This window comes from Sarcophilus harrisii, chromosome 5 (assembly GCF_902635505.1).
Source record: "Sarcophilus harrisii chromosome 5, mSarHar1.11, whole genome shotgun sequence".
In the NCBI taxonomy this organism is placed as follows: Eukaryota; Metazoa; Chordata; class Mammalia; order Dasyuromorphia; family Dasyuridae; genus Sarcophilus; species Sarcophilus harrisii.
In genome coordinates, this window is record NC_045430.1 from 179,546,068 (window position 1) to 179,566,430 (window position 20,363).

General features: G+C 44.4%; 1 protein-coding gene across 1 annotated transcript; it reads right to left on the reverse strand.

Annotated features, from left to right (window-relative positions):
• Positions 1–731: 731 nt before the first annotated feature.
• PODXL (podocalyxin like) lies at positions 732–20,094 on the reverse strand. The gene is made up of 8 exons (XM_031940222.1): positions 19,966–20,094; positions 14,049–14,496; positions 12,457–12,908; positions 11,870–11,941; positions 8,154–8,307; positions 7,907–7,968; positions 6,578–6,745; positions 732–6,079 (listed from the first exon to the last, which is right to left on the reverse strand). Exons 1-8 carry the CDS (start codon positions 20,092–20,094, stop codon positions 5,879–5,881), a joined length of 1,686 nt encoding a protein of 561 aa, XP_031796082.1. The 3' UTR covers positions 732–5,878.
• Positions 20,095–20,363: the final 269 nt, after the last annotated feature.

Genomic DNA, 20,363 nt, shown 5'->3' on the forward strand with positions numbered 1-20,363 from the left:
GATTAAAACTTCCTTCATCAAACCCGTAAGTGACTCACCCAGGATACCTTTGGGACTGTCAGAACCCAGGCCACATAAAATGAATAGCACTAGCTGCTTTTCCTACGTTATTTTCGGTACAGGAAAAGCAAGCTGCAGGGGTCAGAACAATACTTAGAACCTTGCTTCTTGGCTAGCAGGAAGTAAAGGTGACGGGTTTGTTCAGGAACACCACAGAGCCTCTGGTCCAATCTGTGACCAGCAATAAACTGAGTCATTTTTTTTAGAACAATATCTGCTATCTGGATGGCCAAGATCCTGCTCCCTATGTTCCTTCATGTCTAAATTTTCAAAGTGTGGCAGGATCAGGAAAGGATATTTATCTCACACCCTACTGCTAACCTACTATGGTAAAGAACATGCTGAATCCCAAGCAGTGCCCTGCTCGCTCCAACCATTCCACATTAGGGTGTCCCATTATTTAAAATAAACATAGTTCCTGCGGCTGAGCCATTCACGTTTTTCTCCTTTGTGAATCAGCAAAGTTAACATTCAGCTGGATGTTGAGATCCTGTAGCCAATCAAGGTTACATGATGGAATATCGTTGGGGACTCTCTTCTGCAGTTCTTCCTAAGGGTGTCTTCCCAGATCTCCCTTAAAATTACACAGAAGAAAGGAAATTACCGGACCCCCTAACACAATCTTAGCAGTTTTAACCAATCAGAATGAAACATCAGAGCTGGAGACCGACTTTACACAAAAGAACTTTAATTGACAGCATAGTTTTCCAAAATATAGTTTTATAGGAAAATGAAAGAATTCACCATAATCTCTACAATCCAGTTTCTCAGTAAATTCCAGTGTACTTCAGACGTCTGTTCCTGCTCACTCTCAGCAGCCAGGAGAGTATAGATGACATTAAAAAATGTAAGACCCCTCTGAACAGTTTTTTTTTTTTTTTTTTTTTTTTAGTTTTATGTCTGGGCCTTAGGAGTTCTATAGTGAGAAAGCTTAAGGAATGATTCAAGTCCTCTCCTCATCCCCCACCCATTTCTAACCTAGCTAACCAAAATGCTGGACCTAACAGGGACTCTTTTCCCATGTGTAATTATGAGAATGATTTTAAAGAATTCAACCACCCAAGATATATCTGAAAAACTTTGCTTTTTTTCAAATTCCATCTGCCTCAACCCTTCTAACCAAGAGCAATGTTCCCTTCAGTCTGACCTGTGATCTGGGGGCTGCTTGATTCAAGAGGCAGCAAGAAGGCAGCGATTGATGTATATTTATCTTTTTGTGCCCTCTTGAATCTCTGCTCAGCCTTCTGGGTCCTTTCTCCTCCCTTGCTCAGATATATCAACCACACTATTCTGCCCTCATGCAAATCTCAGAAGGTTTCTTAGATTTAGAGAAACCATTAACAAATTGATTTCAGATGGATCAGCATTTATACCTAATTCAAAAGATTTGGTGAGCCACAAAGAGGACAAGCTCTCTGTGGGTGAATGATTAGACCACAACAAGTCTGAAGCATTTATCAGGAGGAACCCCCCAACTTGGGCTGGAGCTTTGCCGGGAGAAACTAAACCAGTCTCAAGCCAGGGAGGCAGGAGACCCCCGGCTATGAGATACCTGCCTTGCCAATATTCCAGAAACCCTGGTAATCCCACTTGCTGAGTCACAATTAAATTGATCCCACTTGCTGAGTCACAATTAAATTGAGTCTGAGATTAAGCTCCTTACTTATTACTTAATAAAGATACATGTCTTTGCAGTGACCTGAAAGTTTCTGAGGCTCCCAGAGAATAGGAAGAACCTTTCTTTCCTTCTGGCCAACAAGGATGGAAATAGTATGATCTAGAGTTAAGACAAATTCTAATTCTGTGAACCCTCCATGACAAATACGTGATACCAGGCCGTACATTGGCTTTCCTCCATCATTGATAGTCCCTCTGGACATGCTATTGATAAAAAAAAAAAAAAAAAAAAAAAAAAAAAAAACCCTGGAGAATAGAGAAGAAGCCCTGTTCTGGGGGGTCTCCCAGAGGGAATTCTAGGTCTGTCCCAATGCATCGTTTAATTTTGACAGAATGATAGTCACGTGTGTGCATGTAGTACATATATCTATATCTCCAAAAATATGTGTACACAGTGGACTTCACCCTCCCCCCCAAAAAAATTCTGTCTACAGCTCAAGTTAGGAAGATCAAGAATTGGGGCATTTAAGTAACACTTCTCAGAGCTTCACTGATAGTAGGGAAGAAACCAAAAAACCTTTCTGGAGATCAGATCTGTATACTGACTTACATATAATGACCTAGCTTCCTTTAAATGGGAAGGAAAGCTCTATATTTCTAGTTAGTGATCTGTCAATACTCTCCCCAGTTTACTTGCTGAGGCTGGATGGCAGCTGGTGGCTTGTTCATGACATCTAGCTCAATTATCAGGCAGCCTCCGGAAACCTGTCATCTGCCAAGTTTCTTTTTTCTTAAAAAGAAAAAAGAATGCTTTGTTATGAGACAGATTATGGAAGAGGAAGGGAGGGGGAAGATCCAGAGGAAAATTGAAGCAGTGTAAAAACAAAAGATAAAGACAATTTTTATTTTTTAAAAATGAAATTCAAGATTCTTTAACATGGCCTTCTTGGGTACCTATGCTGAATTGAACTGTGTTCCTCAAACCAATAACTGAGATCTTAACCTCTCAACTGGCTTTTCTTTGGAGGGGGGGGGGGGGAATTAGATTTTGTACCCTAGGCATAGTACTACTAGATTAAAGAAAAAAAACCTTCCAGATCCTGGAGCCTTCTGGGGAATTTCAGAAGGATGCCCATGATTGAGGTCTTCCAGCCTCCCAAAACTTCTTCCAACAGAGCTATATATGCTTTTCCCAGTCAGTGCTTCAGTTGCTCTTTCAGCTGCTTCACCCTGAAGACCTAAAAAAAGCTTCCTGTGACTCAACAAGAGTTCCTCTAGTTTGGTCTTTCTTCCTAGGAAAGTAAGCCAGTTTCCAGAGGACAACGCAGACTTTTTTCACCCATTAATAAGGCATGGCCACTTGAGAAAGAGCAAGTCTTAATACTGAGCACAAGGGAACAGACCTCTTCATTTTGTACCAACTTACTCGATACATCTCCTTTCTTTGTTTCACCAGTCTAGCCCAAAAAAGCAGTGGAAAAGAGGCATGTGGTTGTATGTAAATGGGTGCTGGCTAGCTTAACATCCCTCTAAATCTGGGCTTGCTCCAAGGGCCCATTAGAACCCTTGAGTCTGAAAGCCAGATGTGGGCTGAAAAGATCCTTTTTTCCTGGGGTCATCCCACCTCATGGTCAGAGGTAGGAGGCCATTGGGGGGCTGAGGAGGGCTTTGTGCTTTGGACACTTTAAACTTAGCCCAAGAGAGGCAACTTTGGCAGTGGCAATAAAACAGTCTGACTCAGAATAGGGAAGATCTATGTTCAAAACCTGACGGTCGAGCATTGACTGTTGGGTGCTGTGCTCTGTCCCAAGTCACTGAACCTCTATATTGCAAAGTAACTGCTTATCTGTCCAAAATCTTGACTGGGAATTCTCCAAAGCAATCACAAGTCTGGTATTTTAAAAAAAAATCTCATCCCTAAAAAAAGTGAATTCAACCAGAATTCTGATATCCCCTATCAGACGATACTGACACATCCTTCTCTGGGGAAGTCATGTTCAAATGGACTCAAGTCAGAACTGTGTAAAGGGCCTGCTGCCTCCTGGACAAAGAGGCACTTAAAAGACCACCAGCTTGCATCCCCTAGATTAATGCCACGAAAGGCACTCAGACAGCTCCTTCTCCACAACTTCCAGAGCCTCAGCATTTGGAGGCCTGGGGCACAGGTGCAAACTCCATGCAAAACTCCTCTGAAACTCCCGCTTCAAGAAAACAAGAGGGTAAGTGTGCTCTGACCTAGAAAGGCAGCTTTAGGAAATGTGCAGGCCTCGGTGGGGGATGGCGAAGGATCAGTTCTGAAACCCTCAGGGACTCCACACGAAACCTAGAGCAGATCATCAAAATAGGGCTGAAAATAGGCTAAAATATAAATACTGAATATTAATTACTGCTCCCCAGGACTCAGTGGTGCTAAACTGTAAGAACTGACATGTTTCTAGAACCTGGAGTGCAGCTGACTTAGCAACTTAAAAGTTAATAATAATTACCTCAGAAAACTGGGCCAACTTTTTTTTTGACTAGACTGGGATGCTCAGGGGCACCTGATCTTCCTGAAAGTCCATAAACTGAAGCTCTAAACCACCATCAGTCATAGAAACCTGAAGTCAGTTTTGAGATGCCGCGCCCCAACTGAAAAGGTTCCGAATTCCCACCGACTCGCACCAGAGGCTGGCAGTAGACGCATTCCTGTCCGTTGTAAGAACATAATGTGAATAAAAGCTGCCATTTCTGGTAACTTTTCAATGACTACATTTCTTAGTCTTTTTCAGTAGAGGTTTTGCCAGCATCGTGATGCGGTCTACATTAGGGATTTCTGAGTAGACATCCTCCCTGGATGCAACTACTCCCCTCCCTGTGTGTGTGCTGTTTGGGGACTGAAAATAAATCTTCTAGTGTGACTCACATGGCAAGCATACATGGGCTCTCAGACACCATCCATAGTGAGTAGCTACGGAACAAGTAGCATCCTGATATCTACCAGAAGAGATTAGGGGGAAAAAAGGGGGGGGGGAAGCTGCTAACCCACTAAGTAGATTTTTGTAGGAAAACTCTAGAGAAGAATATGGACAAGAATGGCCAGAAGGTATTAAGGACGGCTTGTGATACCCACCAATGGAGACAGAAGACCCATACTGATGAGAGACAGAAAACCTTTGCACGCCTGGATCTTGGGGTGGTTTGTGGGGGGAAGAGGTAAGGGTCTGCTACTTGCTCTCCCCTCCTTCATAAATAATTCCCAGCAACTTGGTTGAGTCCCTGAGTTTCACATGTAGGGTGGGATGGGTCCTACCCTTTCCTGCTGCATTGATTGTCTCTTAAAAGACACTGCGCCGACAGAGGATCCCCAGGAGTGGGGAGCTTTGTCCCCCCAAGCAGCTTCTCTTTCAGTGGTTGGAGAGAGGGGCCACGTGGCTTCTGGGATCATTCTCCCTGGCAGGTACGATGTGCAGGTTAGCGAGCGTGATGTCTGCGATGGCTTCAGCAGAGTGGAGAGATGTCAGCTGGACGCAAGGCAGGCACCCACAGGGTAGTGGGCGAGAGACGGGTGCTGGGTGCCGGGTTCCTGCCAGCCAGTGTCAATTCCAGAAGTTTCGATCCTGCCTCTCCCCTGGGGATGGATTTCCTTGAACAGGAGCAATTCACACTTGGGTCTGTCTGGTGGGAAAAATCCCCACCTCCAGAAAAGTGATGAGGACACCAGAACTTGGCTTATGAGTCCAGGGGCAAGGAGGGCCCCTCAGGAGGCTAAGGAGGGAGGACAAATAGCTTTGCTCCTGAGAAGGGGAGAAAAGACTAGAAAACGGGTTCCATCCACCCATACTTCCACATGGATATAAACTGCCACCATCTTTGCTTTCCATTACATCTTTCTGGCTTGTCCTGACCACAAACTCTAGGGCCGTTCCAAAGAGCAGTGGCTACTTCCCCATCCCCACCTCCTTCCCCCCTCCCCCCTCTAGCATATTAAATTGAATCGTTTCCATTGGCTAGAAAATGAAAAAGTGAAAGCCCCCCTGAAATGAGGAGGGGCGGAGAGGGAGGGTGGCCAAAACGCGGCAGCATCTGCTCCCTCCTGGTCTCTTTCCCTGTTCATGTCTCTCTCAAGGTGGGAAGGAGAGTTGATTTTCCTCCCCTTGCTCAAGTGGCACTTTGGGTGATTAAGTCTCAAGAGTCCCGGGGCGGTGGTCCGAGCTGGCGGCTTTTACAGGTGCGTGTCCTCCTCCTCCTGGTCCAGGTCGTCCTTGGTCAGGTTGTCGAGGGGGACTATCCAGCTGTCCCCCAGCTCGCCATTAAGATTGGCCACTTTTTTCTCCTGCATTTCCGAAGAAGTCTCCATCACTTCCAGGGTGGGGTTGTCATGGTAACCATTCTCCACAGTCTGCAGCTCCTCGGTCAGGCGTTGCTGGGAAAGGGATGGGAAGATGACTAAGGGAAAGCCGGGGAGGGGGCTGGAGTGTCTCACGAACCCGGCGACTGCAGCCCCCTCTCCCGTGACAACGGCCAAGTCTCTGGCCACAACATTAAGCGGCCGGCTCCCTCTAGAGGCAACGCTAGGCGGTGACCTCCACAGAGAGCTTGGTTTTGTTTTCCTGGAAAGGGGAGGAAATGAATCGGGACCAGCCCTTTTTCTTTAAATCCTTGTTTCAGCATTTTAGTGGAAGCCTTTAGAGATACTGCCCTTCCTTTTATATTTATTTTTTTTATATATACATACATATTTTTACATACACTTGAAAACACAAGCATCCTCAGACCATTTAAGGGAAGAGAGAGGCCCGAGGCCCTTGGAGGCGGGAAGGGGCAGGGGGAGGGACTGGAGGTGAGCAAGTGCTGGGGTTCAGCCCATCTCAGATCAGTGTCCCAGAGGGAGGCTGGGGAGAAACAAGCAGGGGGCTCTCACCTGGTCCTTGCGCTGAGTGAACCGCTGGTGGAAGCAGCCGTACAGGGCGGCCACGAAGAGCAGGAAGGCCGCCATGCAAACGATAGTAATGATAAGAGGCATGCTGAATCGGTCCTCCACATCCTTGTCCAGACTTTCCTTTCCGTAGGTCATGTTGCTAACTCCCAGCTGCGCAGGAAGGAATTCATTAGTCGGGTTCTGGGACCCCCATCACACCTGCATCAAGCATTCAAGCCTCAAGCCTGTCCACTGAACAGACGTGGCTCCCCGTGCTTCTGGGACTATACAGAAAAGTCCCTTTTTCCAGCCTCCACGGGCATCTGTACCCTTCTGGCACGCCCTGATCCAGTCAAACAGGCGTTCCTCGTGGGGCCCGACGCCATCTGGGACTGCCCGCTGCTTGGAACAACGTCCACCCTGACCTTTACCTCACAGCTCCCTCCAGTCCTAAAACTGGACTCACGCACTATTCCCTGCCTGAACCCCTTCCAGACCCACCAAACAGTGCCCTCCTTCCTTCCAAAACCACCCTGTATTTCTAACAACTTTGCATGTTCTTATTTGTACTTGGGGAAACTGAGCAGGGAGAGACAATCTTTTTGTGTGTCATCGACCCCTTGGGCATCGAGTAGGGTTTCTCAGAATGCATTTCTGCATTTTTAAATGCATAAGCGATTGCAAAGGAAACCAGTAATAACGTCATCAAATTTTCTTGCTATCTTTTAAGCCCCTTGCCTTTTTATTTTGTTCTTTTAAGCCCCTTGCCTTTTTATTTTGTTCTTTTAAGTCCCTTGCCTTTTTATTTTGTTCTTTTAAGCCCCTTGCCTTTTTATTTTGTTCTTTTAAGCCCCTTGCCTTTTTCTTTTGTTCTTTTAAGTCCCTTGCCTTTTTATTTTGTTCTTTTAAGCCCCTTGCCTTTTTATTTTGTTCTTTTAAGCCCCTTGCCTTTTTATTTTGTTCTTTTAAGCCCCTTGCCTTTTTCTTTTGTTCTTTTAAGTCCCTTGCCTTTTTCTTTTGTTCTTTGTACCTGTCCCTGTATCCCCACTGCCCGGCATACAGCAAATACTTAATAAATGCTTGTTTGAAAAAATGTGTTCCTTGACTCTGTTCTTTTTCCCTTTAGCTCTTTCACACCAGCTTGAAGCTGGCCAAGAGGAAGCAGCTGAGACCTTTCCTCCCAAGCACCTCACTCTAGACATGTCCTGAACCCCTTAAAGAGGCAGTAGTGAGGGCTTTCCCTTCTCCAAGATTCTGGGAACAGGGGAAGAGATGCAGGGAGGGGAAGGCACTTCTAAAGAAGCCCTGTGAAGTTCCCAATGGGCTGCTTACCGCTTTCAGATCATCCCATCGCTTCTTCAGTACTTCATACAGCTCCTTGGGCTGCAGGTGTGCTGTGGAGAGAAGGGGACATTGAACAGAAGATGCTGGGCTTGGGGGGATTGGGGGCAGGGGCCAGGCGATCATTGCGTGAGGCTCCAAGAGACCAGACGGGGAAGGGTCTCTCTGTGGCTCAGTCAGGGGGAATGAAGGTCCGCCCTCGTGTACCCCTTTCCAGCCCGTGCCCACCCCTACTCACTTTGCACAGAGACATTGAGGACTGCCACCTCTTGCTTCTCTGGCTGGGAGATCAGCTGCACGTGACACAGATCTCGGTCCTTGTTGAAGTTGGGCTTTCCCGCTCGGCACAGGGCTGTGTAGAGGGGATGGTTTCGGGAATCCTTGACGCCATCCTGGGCCGGAAAACAAAGGGAACTCTCCTAAGGTTAGCTCCTGATCCGGGAGCAAACAGGAATGAATTATCTTCCCTTCCACCTGATCTCCCCCCAGTGCAATTAGCAACTAAAAGGGGGTGTGTCCTGGTCTAACCCTTTGCTCCAGTTCCCTCCTTTTAGCCATAATTTTTTTTAAATTTAAGATTTTTAAAATATCACTTAAACTTTCCTAAACACTCCCGCCACCTGCCTCTCCAAGAGAGCCGTCCCATATAAGCAAGAGGAAAAAACATTATTTCAAAATAGTCTGGCAAGGTATGCAGTGAATTCCCTCTGTGGACACCACAAAGGAATGAGGTGCTTGTTCTTAGGGATTTATTACTGCCTTGTGATGGTTCTATTTTAAGCACAAAGTTAAACCTCCTGTTTGCCTTTTACTTTTAGCACCTCATCCCTTCCCTCGGCTGATGACAAACCTCCTGGCTTCTCCCTCATCCCAAAGGAGAAACTTGGATTGCCTCAGAAGCTACCTGACCAGCATCATTTGGAGGTTTCACAGTTTGACAGTGGAACCTAATATTATAGGTCAGAAGTCCCGAGTTGAAATCCCAGCTCTGCCATTTACTTCCTTATGAAAAAATTTTATCTAGATATAAAACTGGGGATAGAGAGTCAGACCTGATGACCCGCATCTGAGATACTTCTATATTTAATCTCAACTAAGTGACCATTTGTTGTCGTATCTAGAAAATATGTTTAATGCTACTCACCCAAACTACTACATATAATGGTCAAGATCAAAAGATGGAGGGCAAAATAAAATAAAATAAAATAAAAGGGTTGCTACAAATGCTAAGGATTGCTACCCTCTCTGCTATCAGAGTGGCTGGGAGAAAGAGCATCAGGAGGACATTTATTTTATTTTATTTTGCTGAGGATATTGAGGTTAAGTGACTTGCCCAGGGTCACACAGCTAGGATGTGTTAAGTGTCTGAGACCACATTTGAACTCAGGTCCTCCTGACTTCAGAGCTGAGGCTCTATCTACTGCGCCACAGGAAAGGCAGAGAGAAAGTTCTTCCACTAACCGCCTTGCCCCATCACATCCTGAAATGTCTAATCTCAGAAAAGAATTAATTTGGAACAGTTAAGTCAACTCTATAGACGGGAAGAATAAGAGGGTCTTATTTCTTTTCTAAAAATCTAGAAAACAAAGGGATGAGGTAAAGGAAAAGTGATAGGTAGACACAAAACACATGGGAATTGCTCCCTTGGCCTGTTTGGCCTCGTTTTTCCTAATCCTCAGATGATAAGGAAGGACCTGAATTATATTTGGGAAGAAAACAGCATCTCTTGTTCCCTAAGATGCCAGGGGAGTTCATAAGGAGGAGAATGGACCTTAGTGTGGCCCCAAAGCTAAACTTTCTCTTTCTTCTTAATAGTATTTGATTTTCTTGTAGTGGCTAGAAACTGGAAACTGAATGGATGTCCATCAGTTGGAGAATGGCTGAATAAATTGTGGTATATGAAAATTATGGAATATTACTGTTCTGTAAGAAATGACCAACAGGATGATTTCAGAAAAGCCTGGAGAGACTTACACGAACTGATGCTGAGTGAAATGAGCAGGACCAGGAGATCATTATATACTTCAACAACAATACTAGATGATGACCAGTTCTGATGGATCAGGCCATCCTCAGCAACGAGATCAACCAAATCATTTCTAATGGAGCAGTAATGAACTGAACCAGCTATGCCCAGAAAAATAACTCTGGGAGATGACTAAAAACCATTACATTGAATTCCCAATCCCTATATTTATGCCCACCTGCATCTTTGATTTCCTTCACAAGCTAATTGTACAATAATTCAGAGTCTGATTCTTTTTGTACAGAAAAATAATGTTTTGGTCATGTATACTTATTGTGTATCTAAGTTATATTTTAATATATTTAACATCTCCTGGTCATCCTGCCATTTAGGGGAGGGGGGGGGGGTAAGAGGTGAAAAATTGGAACAAGAGGTTTGGCAATTGTTAATGCTGTAAAGTTACCCATGTATATATCCTGTAAATAAAAGGCTATTAAATTAAAAAAATATATATAGTATTTGATTTTCCCAGAACACCTAAAGATAGTTTCCAACATTCATAAGATTTTGTGTCCCAATTTTTTCCCCTTCCTCCTTTATTTCCTCCCCTCCCAAGGCTGCAAGCAGTCTGGCGTAGGTTAAACAGAAAACTAAACTTTTTACTGGACCTATAAAGCATCCCCTGGGATCCCAGTTGAGCCCTTGGAATTCCGAATTTTTTGCAGAGCTGTGATTTCTCTTTTGTAGAGCTGTATTTCTCTGCAATTTGTAACCGGCTCTACTCCCTAAGGGCAGGTTATCAATAATTTAAGAGAACAGTCTGAGGTACCTTTTGTCTCTGTCTTAGACCTTTCCACATCGCAGGTTTGTAATAAATGATTGTTGAACAAATGTGGATCTGGATGCCTAAAGGCTTTCCCTACTTATTTGGGGTAGGCAGCTACAAAAACAGAAGACTGCCAGCAGAGGGGAGCATTGAGCCACTGAGATGAGAAGCAAGAAGCTGAAGGTAGAAGGGACTGAGGTTGCAATGATGAAAAATGACTCCCTCTGCTCGCTTCAAAGAAAGCGAAAGGGAGCGAAGGAGGGGAGGCTGTGACATACACAGTAGATATAGTATAGCAGGACACAAATTACAGCGTGATGAGGGCAACACTTGTGATGATAATCATGTTTCTATAGCTCCTGCTATGTACCAAGCACTACGTTAAGTCCTTCACAATTATTATTATCTCATTTTTTTCTTCACAAGAACCCTGAGAGGTAAGTTTAGGAAACTCAAGCAAACAAGGGTTGTGACCTCCCAAGGAAAAAGTAGCTAGTAAGTGTCTGGGACTGAATTTGAACTCCAAACTAGAGTTTTATTTAAAGTTTTAAAGTGTTGCTTACTAGGAGGTTGGGTGGAGGGCACACAATTGCATCAAATTTTTAAAATGCACTGATAAAAATTTTAGTATTCTAGCCTCCATTTCTTACCCTTTTAAAGAAAATTTTGTTTTGGATTTTATGGATTGAAATTTGGAGTGTGTGTGTGTGTTTTAAAAGTGATTACTATAATAGGCTGTCCCTAATCTTAAATCCTGGTGGATGGAGTAGTGGATGTCCACTTTCCTCCAGAAAATCTGCTTCAAATTTGGCTGTGTCATCCTGACAAGTTATTAAATATCTCAGTGGCCAGATAATTTTTCAGCTTATAGAACATGTGCATTTACACTGGTAAATGATGCCCTCACTAGTTCCTTTCCCTAATAAAATAACAGGTCCAGACCAGAGGAATAAAACAAAATCTTAGAACCTTTCCCTAAAGGTTGATGGGGAAACTGATCCAACATCTTTCTAAGTTGCTTTCAAGCGACCAGCTCTTCCCAACTGCATTTGGATTCTCTGACCCTATTGAAAGGACCAAGATGAGGGGAAAGGGGTAAAGGAAAGGACCCTTGGTTCACAGCACTAAAGCTGGCCCAGCCAGGTGGGCGAGAAATACTCACACAGACGCTGAAGTTGGTGATCTTCAGAATAAGCAGATTCTCTGTTGTGTAGCTGTCAGCTTGACAGGTTATCTGAAAGCAAGCAGTCGTGAATTTAGCACCAAACCCTGCAATTCTACCCCCACCCATCACTGCTCCCAGCTATGATCCTTGGGGGGAGAAAGCCCAGTCAATCTTGTCCTAAGTGAAGGTCAAGTCACTGCATGAGGAGTGTGAAATTCAGACAACCCTTATTGTCACAAATGGGGTAAGGGAAGTAGAGAGTAAGTGGTCACTCTGACCTTCTAGTTTTGATCACCAAATGATTTCGGGGTCTTGGAGGCACCCATGGTCATAGGAAGAAGAGAAAGGGCTGCTAAAAATGGCCTCAACTCAGTGCTGTGCCCCTCAGGGGCTGATTCCTGTGTGGAATCAGGGTCAAAAAAGTTCGACAAAGTTAGAAGGGGCTCCACGTGATCTGCTATCATTTGGAGTGAAGATGATTCATTTTTACAAGGAGGAAGATAAAGAGAAACACAGTCTCTTCTATACAAGTCTCTTCTTTCCACCCCAATATTCACATTCCTTAAGCCACCGGCAGTAATTACCTTGTTGGGTATGGGTGAAAAAATTTCAGCTTCAGATGTTGTGGCAGGGGGCTCGCTGAGGGAAGAAGAGGGGCTGGTGGAAAAGAAGGTAGAACTCTCAGAAACTATCGTTGTCTCCCTGGGAACCGTCTCAGGGGTAGCGGAAGCCAAGGGGCCCTCAGAAGTAAATGAAGCTGGGGGACCCTCAGAGGAGACTGAAGCTGGGGGATGCTCAGAGGAAACTGAAATTGTGCTCTTGGGCACTGGAGTCTCTGAGGTATTTTCAGTTGGCTGAGTTCTGGAGGTTACGCTGGTCCCCGTCGAGACAGGATAAGGAAAGGCTCCTGGCACTGGGGTGGCACTGGTCAGAGAAGGTGGACTCTCAGATTTGTGGGTGGATGCAGTGGGATTCAATGTGGTCTGCGGGATGGAAGCGTCTGGCAAGGTGGTTCCCTCCTGGAGCTTTGGTGTAGCTGCAGAGGAAAGAAACAGATGTCTTGAGGGCCCTGGAATGAGGAAGACCCCCCGCTTCTCTTATTTCCACAGCCCAAAGGAACAAATCCTGACACCATCTCTCCTCTTGTTGGTAGCACATGTGCCAGGCCCTGGGCTGAGTGCTTCAGAATCTCAATTCTTCTTCATAACCGCTGGCAGAATCCTCATAGGACAGATAAGGGAACTGGGGCAGACAGACTTGCCTAAATAGGGTCACAATTAGTAAGGGACGAAGATCAACTTCAGGTCTTCCTTTCAAAGTCAGATAGCTCTTCCTGACTCAAGCCAGGAAACATGGGCTTGAAGACCTGGGGAGGCTGCGGTGTTGAAGATTACATCCCCAAAAGGATGAGATCAAATTAAAATCTCTAATCTATCTCACACAAGTCTTATAATCAGAAATATTAGAGCAGCTATAGCTTTTAGTCAAGTAGAGGCTTAGGTGATAAATTCTTATTGAATACTAATTACTGGCAATGTGGGAGAGTAAGTTTAAGGCTTAGGAGGGAAATATTCTTCAGTTCTTGGATTTACAAAGAAATTTTAATTAAATATCTTTGCTGTGAACTAGATCGTGTCTTACAAATGATTGTTAAGGGCATTCTCATGTTAATGGGGATTCTTTAAGAGTGAGGGTTGGGGCTGTCATTTAATCCTGTTGGCCCCCCCCCCCCAAAAGAAAAAGGGGAGAAAAAAGCTATGATTTTCAGAGGACATGGACAATCTCTCACAAAATATCTAGGACATGAACTAGTTAACTTTTTTATTTGGAACCAAGTTAACTTTTTAAATTTGGGATAAGGGGGTCCGTCGTTACAGGTTACCATGCGCGGTAGGAGGCCTGGAACCAATGAGAGACAGAGAGAAGCAAGTCTGCTCATTGTTCCATCAGACTCCCTCCAGGAGTGCTGGTTAACTTTTTTATTTGGGACCGAGACAGAGAGAGAACAGGCTGCCTCCAATTTTAATTCAATTCTCCATCCTTCTAAGGTGAGAGCGGAATGAGGTTCTCGCCTCAGAAGGATGGAAGTAGAATGCAGGTTCTCACGTTTTCTTACTGCTAGGTCTTTATTGGAACTCTCACCCTCCAGCCCGTACAAAAAATAACAACTGCCTACCTGATGGTGAAGGCAAGGGCCCTGTCGTCAGTGAGGACAAAACGGGTGCCTGGGTTCCCAGAGCCCCGGGGGCTGCAGTGGGTGCCACGGTGGTCTCCTTCTTAGTCTCCAAGGTAGTACTTAAAGCACTTGTGCTGGAAGGTGCCTTAGTGGTCAGCTCTCCCCTCACTGTGGTCAGGTCCCCCCCTTCCTGGTTGGGCTTGGAAGTGGTCTGGACGATGGGAAGTGCTGGACTTGTAGGCTGGAGAGTGGTGGTAGGCCTTATGGCAGCAGTGGTCGGCTTCCTGGTTTCTGAAGGGCCCGTTGGCTGGGGGGAGGCGACGGTCTGAGGTTTGCCGGTGGTCTTGTGGCTTTCAGCAGAGATGGTGGTGGCAACTGCCGCTGTGCTGGAGATTGGCTCATTGTTTCCTGTTGATAATTCCAATAAAAAAGACAAGTGAGCGACAAGCTAGATCACCTGGAATTGTCATCCTTGTTCTGTAATATGTTTGTGAGGCGACTTTTCAAAGCACTGATCTGCCCTGCTGTTTTTATTCTTCCAAATATTATCTATTTTAGGGGATGGCTCTATGGAAGGAGGAAGGATACTAGGGGAAAATTGTGATAAAGAGGTAGAGAGAGACGGGAGAGAGAGAGAGGGAGAGAGAGACAGAGAGACACAGAGAGATCAATACATTTTTTAAAGTACTGATGAATTTACCCTCCATGTTTCTGTGATTTTTCTACCTCTCTTTCCCTTACTCATACACAAATGTACAAAGGCCAGAAAGAAGCTTGCACAACTCATACCTGATTCTTAATTTGTGCATCTGAAGAAGGGAAAGAAACATGGCTCTAGATAAAGCTGAAGAGTATTTTTTTTTCCTCTACTCCTGGGCCCAGAGCTCATCTAGCCTGACCCCCAAATATCTGAATAAATCTTCTTCATTTAAGATGTCAATGAAGGGTAATGATTCCCCACCAAGCCTTAATATTTTATCCTGAAGAATCAATCTCTAATTTGTGAAGAGCTCATGATGGGTCAAGCTTCAAGCTTTAGAAATTTGGGATTCTTCCTTCCATTATATCCCTCTGCTTATCCTGATGTGCAGAATGGGATATTCGCTAACAATTAATATTTTGATAGTACCTTAAGGTTTGCAAAGCAATTTACACATAATATCTTCTTTGTTCTTTACAACAACCCTGTGAAGTAGGAGGTAAGTGCTATGATTAACTTCATTTTCTAGATTATTAATGGGCAAGGAACTGGCCAATCAACAAGTACAAAGTATGGAGTTTGCCGGTTCCTAGCCTGTCCCTAATGGAACAGTGGACACATATATACACACATACACACACACACACACACACACACACACACACACAGTCAACTAGGATCCTTTAGCCTTTTTTGCTCTAGTCAACTACTCACAATAGTGGCTGACACACAGTAGGGCTTTTATAAGGGCCTGACAGACCACAAAAGGTGTAAAGACCAATGTCTAATAGGGTTGGAAAGACAGGTTGGGGTCAAGAAATGAAAAGCCTGGAGAGACTTACACGAACTGATGCTGAGTGAAACAAGCAGGACCAGGAGATCATTATATACTTCAACAACAATACTATATGATGACCAGTTCTGATGGACCTGGCCATCCTCAGCAACAAGATCAACCAAATAATTTCCAATGGAGCAGTAATGAACTGAACCAGCTATGCCCAGAAAAAGAACTCTGGGAGATGACTAAAAACCATTACATTGAATTCCCAATCCCTATATTTATGCACACCTGCATTTTTGATTTCCTTCACAAGCTAATTGTACAATATTTCAGAGTCTGATTCTTTTTGTACAGCAAAATAACGTTTTGGTCATGTATACTTATTGTGTATCTAATTTATATTTTAATATATTTAACATCTACTGGTCATCCTGCCATCTGGGGGAGGGGATGGGGGGAAGGAGGGGAAAAGTTGGAACAAGAGGTTTGGCAATTGTTGATGCTGTAAAGTTACCCATACATATAACCTGTAAATAAAAGGCTATTAAATTTAAAAAAAAAAGAAAGAAAAAGAAAGAAATGAAAGGCAGAAAAAAACAAAGCCTATCTTGCCTTTTCAAAGTGTCTCATAAAAATAATACTAACAACAACATCATTTACATGGCACCTACTATGTGCATCTGCGTCAGCACACTGTCAGGCACTGTGTTCGCACCTTTCAAGTATCTCATTTGAACCTCATGAACAATGCTGGGAGGTAAGTGCTTTTATTATTCCTATTTTATCAGTAAGGAAACTGAGTCAAACTGGAGTTGTGATCTACCCAATGTCACACAGCTAGCAAATTTCTGAAGCTAGCCTGTTGCTTTATCTACTGGACCCCCATTATAATCAATTAGAATAAGGAATAAAGACAGTTTTTTGGGGGGGTCCCTAATGCCTAATTAGCACAGGGTTTGATCAACAGTAAGTGTTAAATAAAAATTTTTCCACTCACTTCCCCCCCGCCCCGTTTTCAGCATTCATTTTTATAAGATTTTGAGTTCCAATTCAGGCCAGTTCCAATAGATTTGTGATGGAAAGAGCCATCTGCATCCAGGGTAAGGACTATGTGACCTGAATGTGGATCCCAATATAGTATTTTCAACTTTTTTATTGTTGTTTGCTTGCTTTTTTCCCTCCCTCTTTTTTCATCTGATTTTTCTTGTGCAGCATGATAAATATGGAAATGTTTAGGAGAATTGCACCTATTTAACCTATATTCGATTACTTGCTGTCTTGGGGGAGCAGGAGGGAGAAAAATTTGGAATATAAGGGCACATATTGAAAACTATCTTTCCATGTATTTTGAAACTAAAAAAACCTTATTAAAAAAATAAATTCAATTAGAAAAGCTTAAAAAAAAGTTTCAAAGTTTTTCTCCCTTTATCCTTTCCCTCTTCTCCCCACCGGCCTCACCAGAGAGCAAGCAATCTGATATACATGTAATGTGTATATCATTTTAGACATATTTCCATCTTTTCACTCATTTGTCTTAACAAGGTTTAGTGAATTGTTTTTGGATATGGCCAAAGTGGAAAACCTTCCGCTCTCCTTTGGGAGCTCCACCTGTCAGGAAGGCAGGGATGGAGCTGGGGAGAAAAAATCGGCCCAATCAGCTCTCTTTGTTGGGTCCCTTCTCAGCCCTCCACCCTTAGGGGAGCACCAGCTTCCTCTCACTTCAGATCTGGATGCTTTCCTCCTATACGAGGAGTAACTCTGGGACTATTAATAGCTGGAAAAGGAAATATGTAAGAATGCCCCAGGATGTGGGGGCCTGGTGGTGGGAGTGACTGTTTTGGGGGGAAGTGGGAGGTGGAGGGATGGGGGAGGAGGTTGTTGCTGGTTCTGAGCCAGCATTTCCACCTCTCTCATCTAAGGATAAACCTATAGAAATCAAGAAATTTAGTAAAATAGGAAATGAAAACCCCCATTCCCTTTTCCTCCCCCCTCACTCCCCCTGACTAGAAGTTGGGCAGGCAATCTGAACTTTCTAATCCTGGTTCTGCCATTAACTGGCTCTTTAATCTCTAGTGGGTCCCTTCATCCTTCTGGATCTGTTTCTCCTCTTCCATGGAAAGAGGGGCTGGGGCTAGATTAGTGGTAGTCCTTTTCCAGCTCTGCCCTAGTACAATCCTTTGATCCTAGAGCAGTTTGAGTACATGACTTAAGAGTCATGAAAACCCAAGTTCAAATTGCCAGGCACTGGCTTGTAACCCTTGATGAACCACCTGAAGCTCTATGGGTCTCAGTTTCCCAATCTGAATGATGAGGACAATTTCACAAGGTTGCTAGGAAGTCCAAATGAGAACTCATCTATAGGCACTTGGTTGCCTTGAAGACCAGTTTGAATCCCATTTCAGTCCAGGTCATTTAACTTTTAGGGAGTCTCAATTTCCTTATCTATAAAATGGAAATAATAGCACCTACTTCAAAGGGTTATTGCAAACATCAAATGCATTAACATATTTAAAGTGTGTTGGAATAATATGTGTAGGCATGTATGTATACATGTATGTGTATATATGTACTGTGTATGTGTATATATATACACATATGATCAACTCTTATTATAATAATTCTTATAAATTCAATTCTTACCATTATCTGAATGGCTGTCTCTATAATGGAGCAAACGGCTGCTCTTCCAAACCAAAGCTATCATTCCCTTCAGCAGCGGCACAAAACAGGGTTTGGGGAACAGGAGGAAAGGGATGGTGGGGATTCCTGATCCTATCACCCCCCTGAAGCAGCAAGAGGACCTTATCTAACGCCATCATTTTACAAGAAAATAATTCTTTGCCAGCCCAAAGACAGCAGGCGATTAGGTAAGTAATCTCTTTACTGCAAATTCAACGTTCTTTCCACTATACTGCGGCTCTCCAGCAGATGGAGATCAGGGTTAAACTTCATTAACTTGGGTCTGGCCTGTCACAGCCTTCCCCAGGGGCTGTCATATATAAACCCCACAGCATTCTTGTTAACCATCGTTCATAAATCCCTTTCTACGAAGCTAATTTGTCTGATTCTAGAAGACACCCAATCCCTATTACCTTGGTCTCGCCACAAGCACATCTTTTACAGTTGTCCAGAAAAAAGGACCATTGTCAGTGTGGGAGATTATTACGACCATCCAAAGATCTCATACTGGAAGGACATCCAACACATTGCCTTAGCCCCATTCCTATAAAACTTTACAAAACTAAATTTTTATTGGTGTCTTTTGCTTGCACATAATATTCAATTTCAAAACTTGCTAATACTCATTACCTCCTAGGAAAGCCTTCTGGACTAGTTTTAGCAGCAGTTAGAGCTGTATCTGATCTTGCCTGATAAGGTTCTGCTATTCCTGAAGCACGTGTAGAATTTCCTAGCCAGACCACTAAGTTCTCTGCAGGGGCAGGGAAATTCATCTTCTAAAACACCAAAAATCCAGCAATGCACAAATTGCTCCTCGATAAATGCCTGTAAAAAGCAGACTGCTCCGAGAGGCCCTCTTCCTGCCCCAAGGGGAACTTAACCATCCTCTCTGTAGCTGCAACCTAAAGCTGATATCCTCCTGGCTCTACCTGCCCTTGGACCATTATTCTTAAACCACAGAGCAATTATTTAACCTTTTAAACTATATTTAACAAATGTAGCAGTCCCCTCATAAAACAATCTAGTCCACGTGGCCTGATCTTGATGAAGTCCCGCTATCTAAGTGATCACTACAGAGATTCACTAATCATCCCTTTGGGGATGTTTATAATTTTTCCCAAGTGACAGAAGCTCCAAGAACACATTTTCTTCTTTTTTATTTTGTCCAAGAATAAAAATGTAAGGTCAGTGTGGGAAGTTTTTCTGGAAAAATTCCGAGACAGGCTTTAAGTGAAAATTGGTTTGTATTTATTTGGATATTTACTTCTAGGGAATTAGACCTACTGGGAGGGGATTTGAATTCAGAATCTCCTGGGAATTTGCATCAAAGTGTGGGGTGTTTGGGGGAGAGTGTTTAGCCAGCCCAGTTGGGCCGGAGCATTATCAAGATCAGAGGGAAGCTGTATGAAATAATAATGTCCTGCCCAGCCGGCCAGCCTCTGTCTAGGATCTCTGTCTCCCCTGCTAGTTTCTCTGTATAAAGTGTTGTCTGTGACTGCTCATCAATGAACAGCTCCACATCAGGCCCTCCCATGCAGTCACCATTAAAGGCTGAGGCAGCCTCCTCTCAATGCTCGGACCTCAGCCTGTTCCCAGAGGAGCCCCGGGTTCTTCCCCTCAGGGGAGATTAATTCCTGGAATTCTTCAAAAGGAGAATTGTTCTGGCTTATCTCTCGGCTCAGCTGGCTGGCCAAGCCCCCTAGTCAGGGCCCGGACTTAATCTGATTGTGTCCCTGCCTCAGGGCGAGAGATACCCAGGTTCGAAAAGCTCCTCCAGGCCAGGTGAAGGTGTAATCCCGGCCTTGGGCCCTGCCACCTCTGAAAGTCCCCAGGGGATGCCCAGAGCGGTCCCTCTTTCCCGGGGCACTCATCTGCTGGGCCATCAGCCTTCCCCAGCTGCTTCCTGAGGCCTTTCCCCTTTCTTCTGGTTATCAGCTTTCCCCACAGCCCATTCTTAATCTTATCTCTCTCTTGTACCTGTAGCCCTCCCAGATACAACCGGCACCCAAATACTCTGGGAAAGGCTGGAGTTGGGAGCAGGACATCCCAAGTCCTCCCCACTGCTCCTCTCTGCCAACTCCCACCTCCATCAGTCCTGCCCACGCTCGGGGCTAGGGAAGCTGCGGCCCAAGGATGTTCCCCTCATACCCCA

What these genes read in the sequence shown, in the direction of transcription:
- PODXL (XM_031940222.1), bottom strand. Translation starts at nt 20,094, where the DNA reads ATGGCCCAGCAGATGAGTGCCCCGGGAAAGAGGGACCGCTCTGGGCAT. An exon ending in TCACCAACTTCAGCGTCTGT is followed by an intron (nt 8,308 to 11,869) that starts GTGAGTATTTCT and finishes TTTCCGGCCCAG; the next exon opens with GATGGCGTCAAGGATTCCCG. An exon ending in CCTCAATGTCTCTGTGCAAA is followed by an intron (nt 7,969 to 8,153) that starts GTGAGTAGGGGT and finishes TTCTCTCCACAG; the next exon opens with CACACCTGCAGCCCAAGGAG.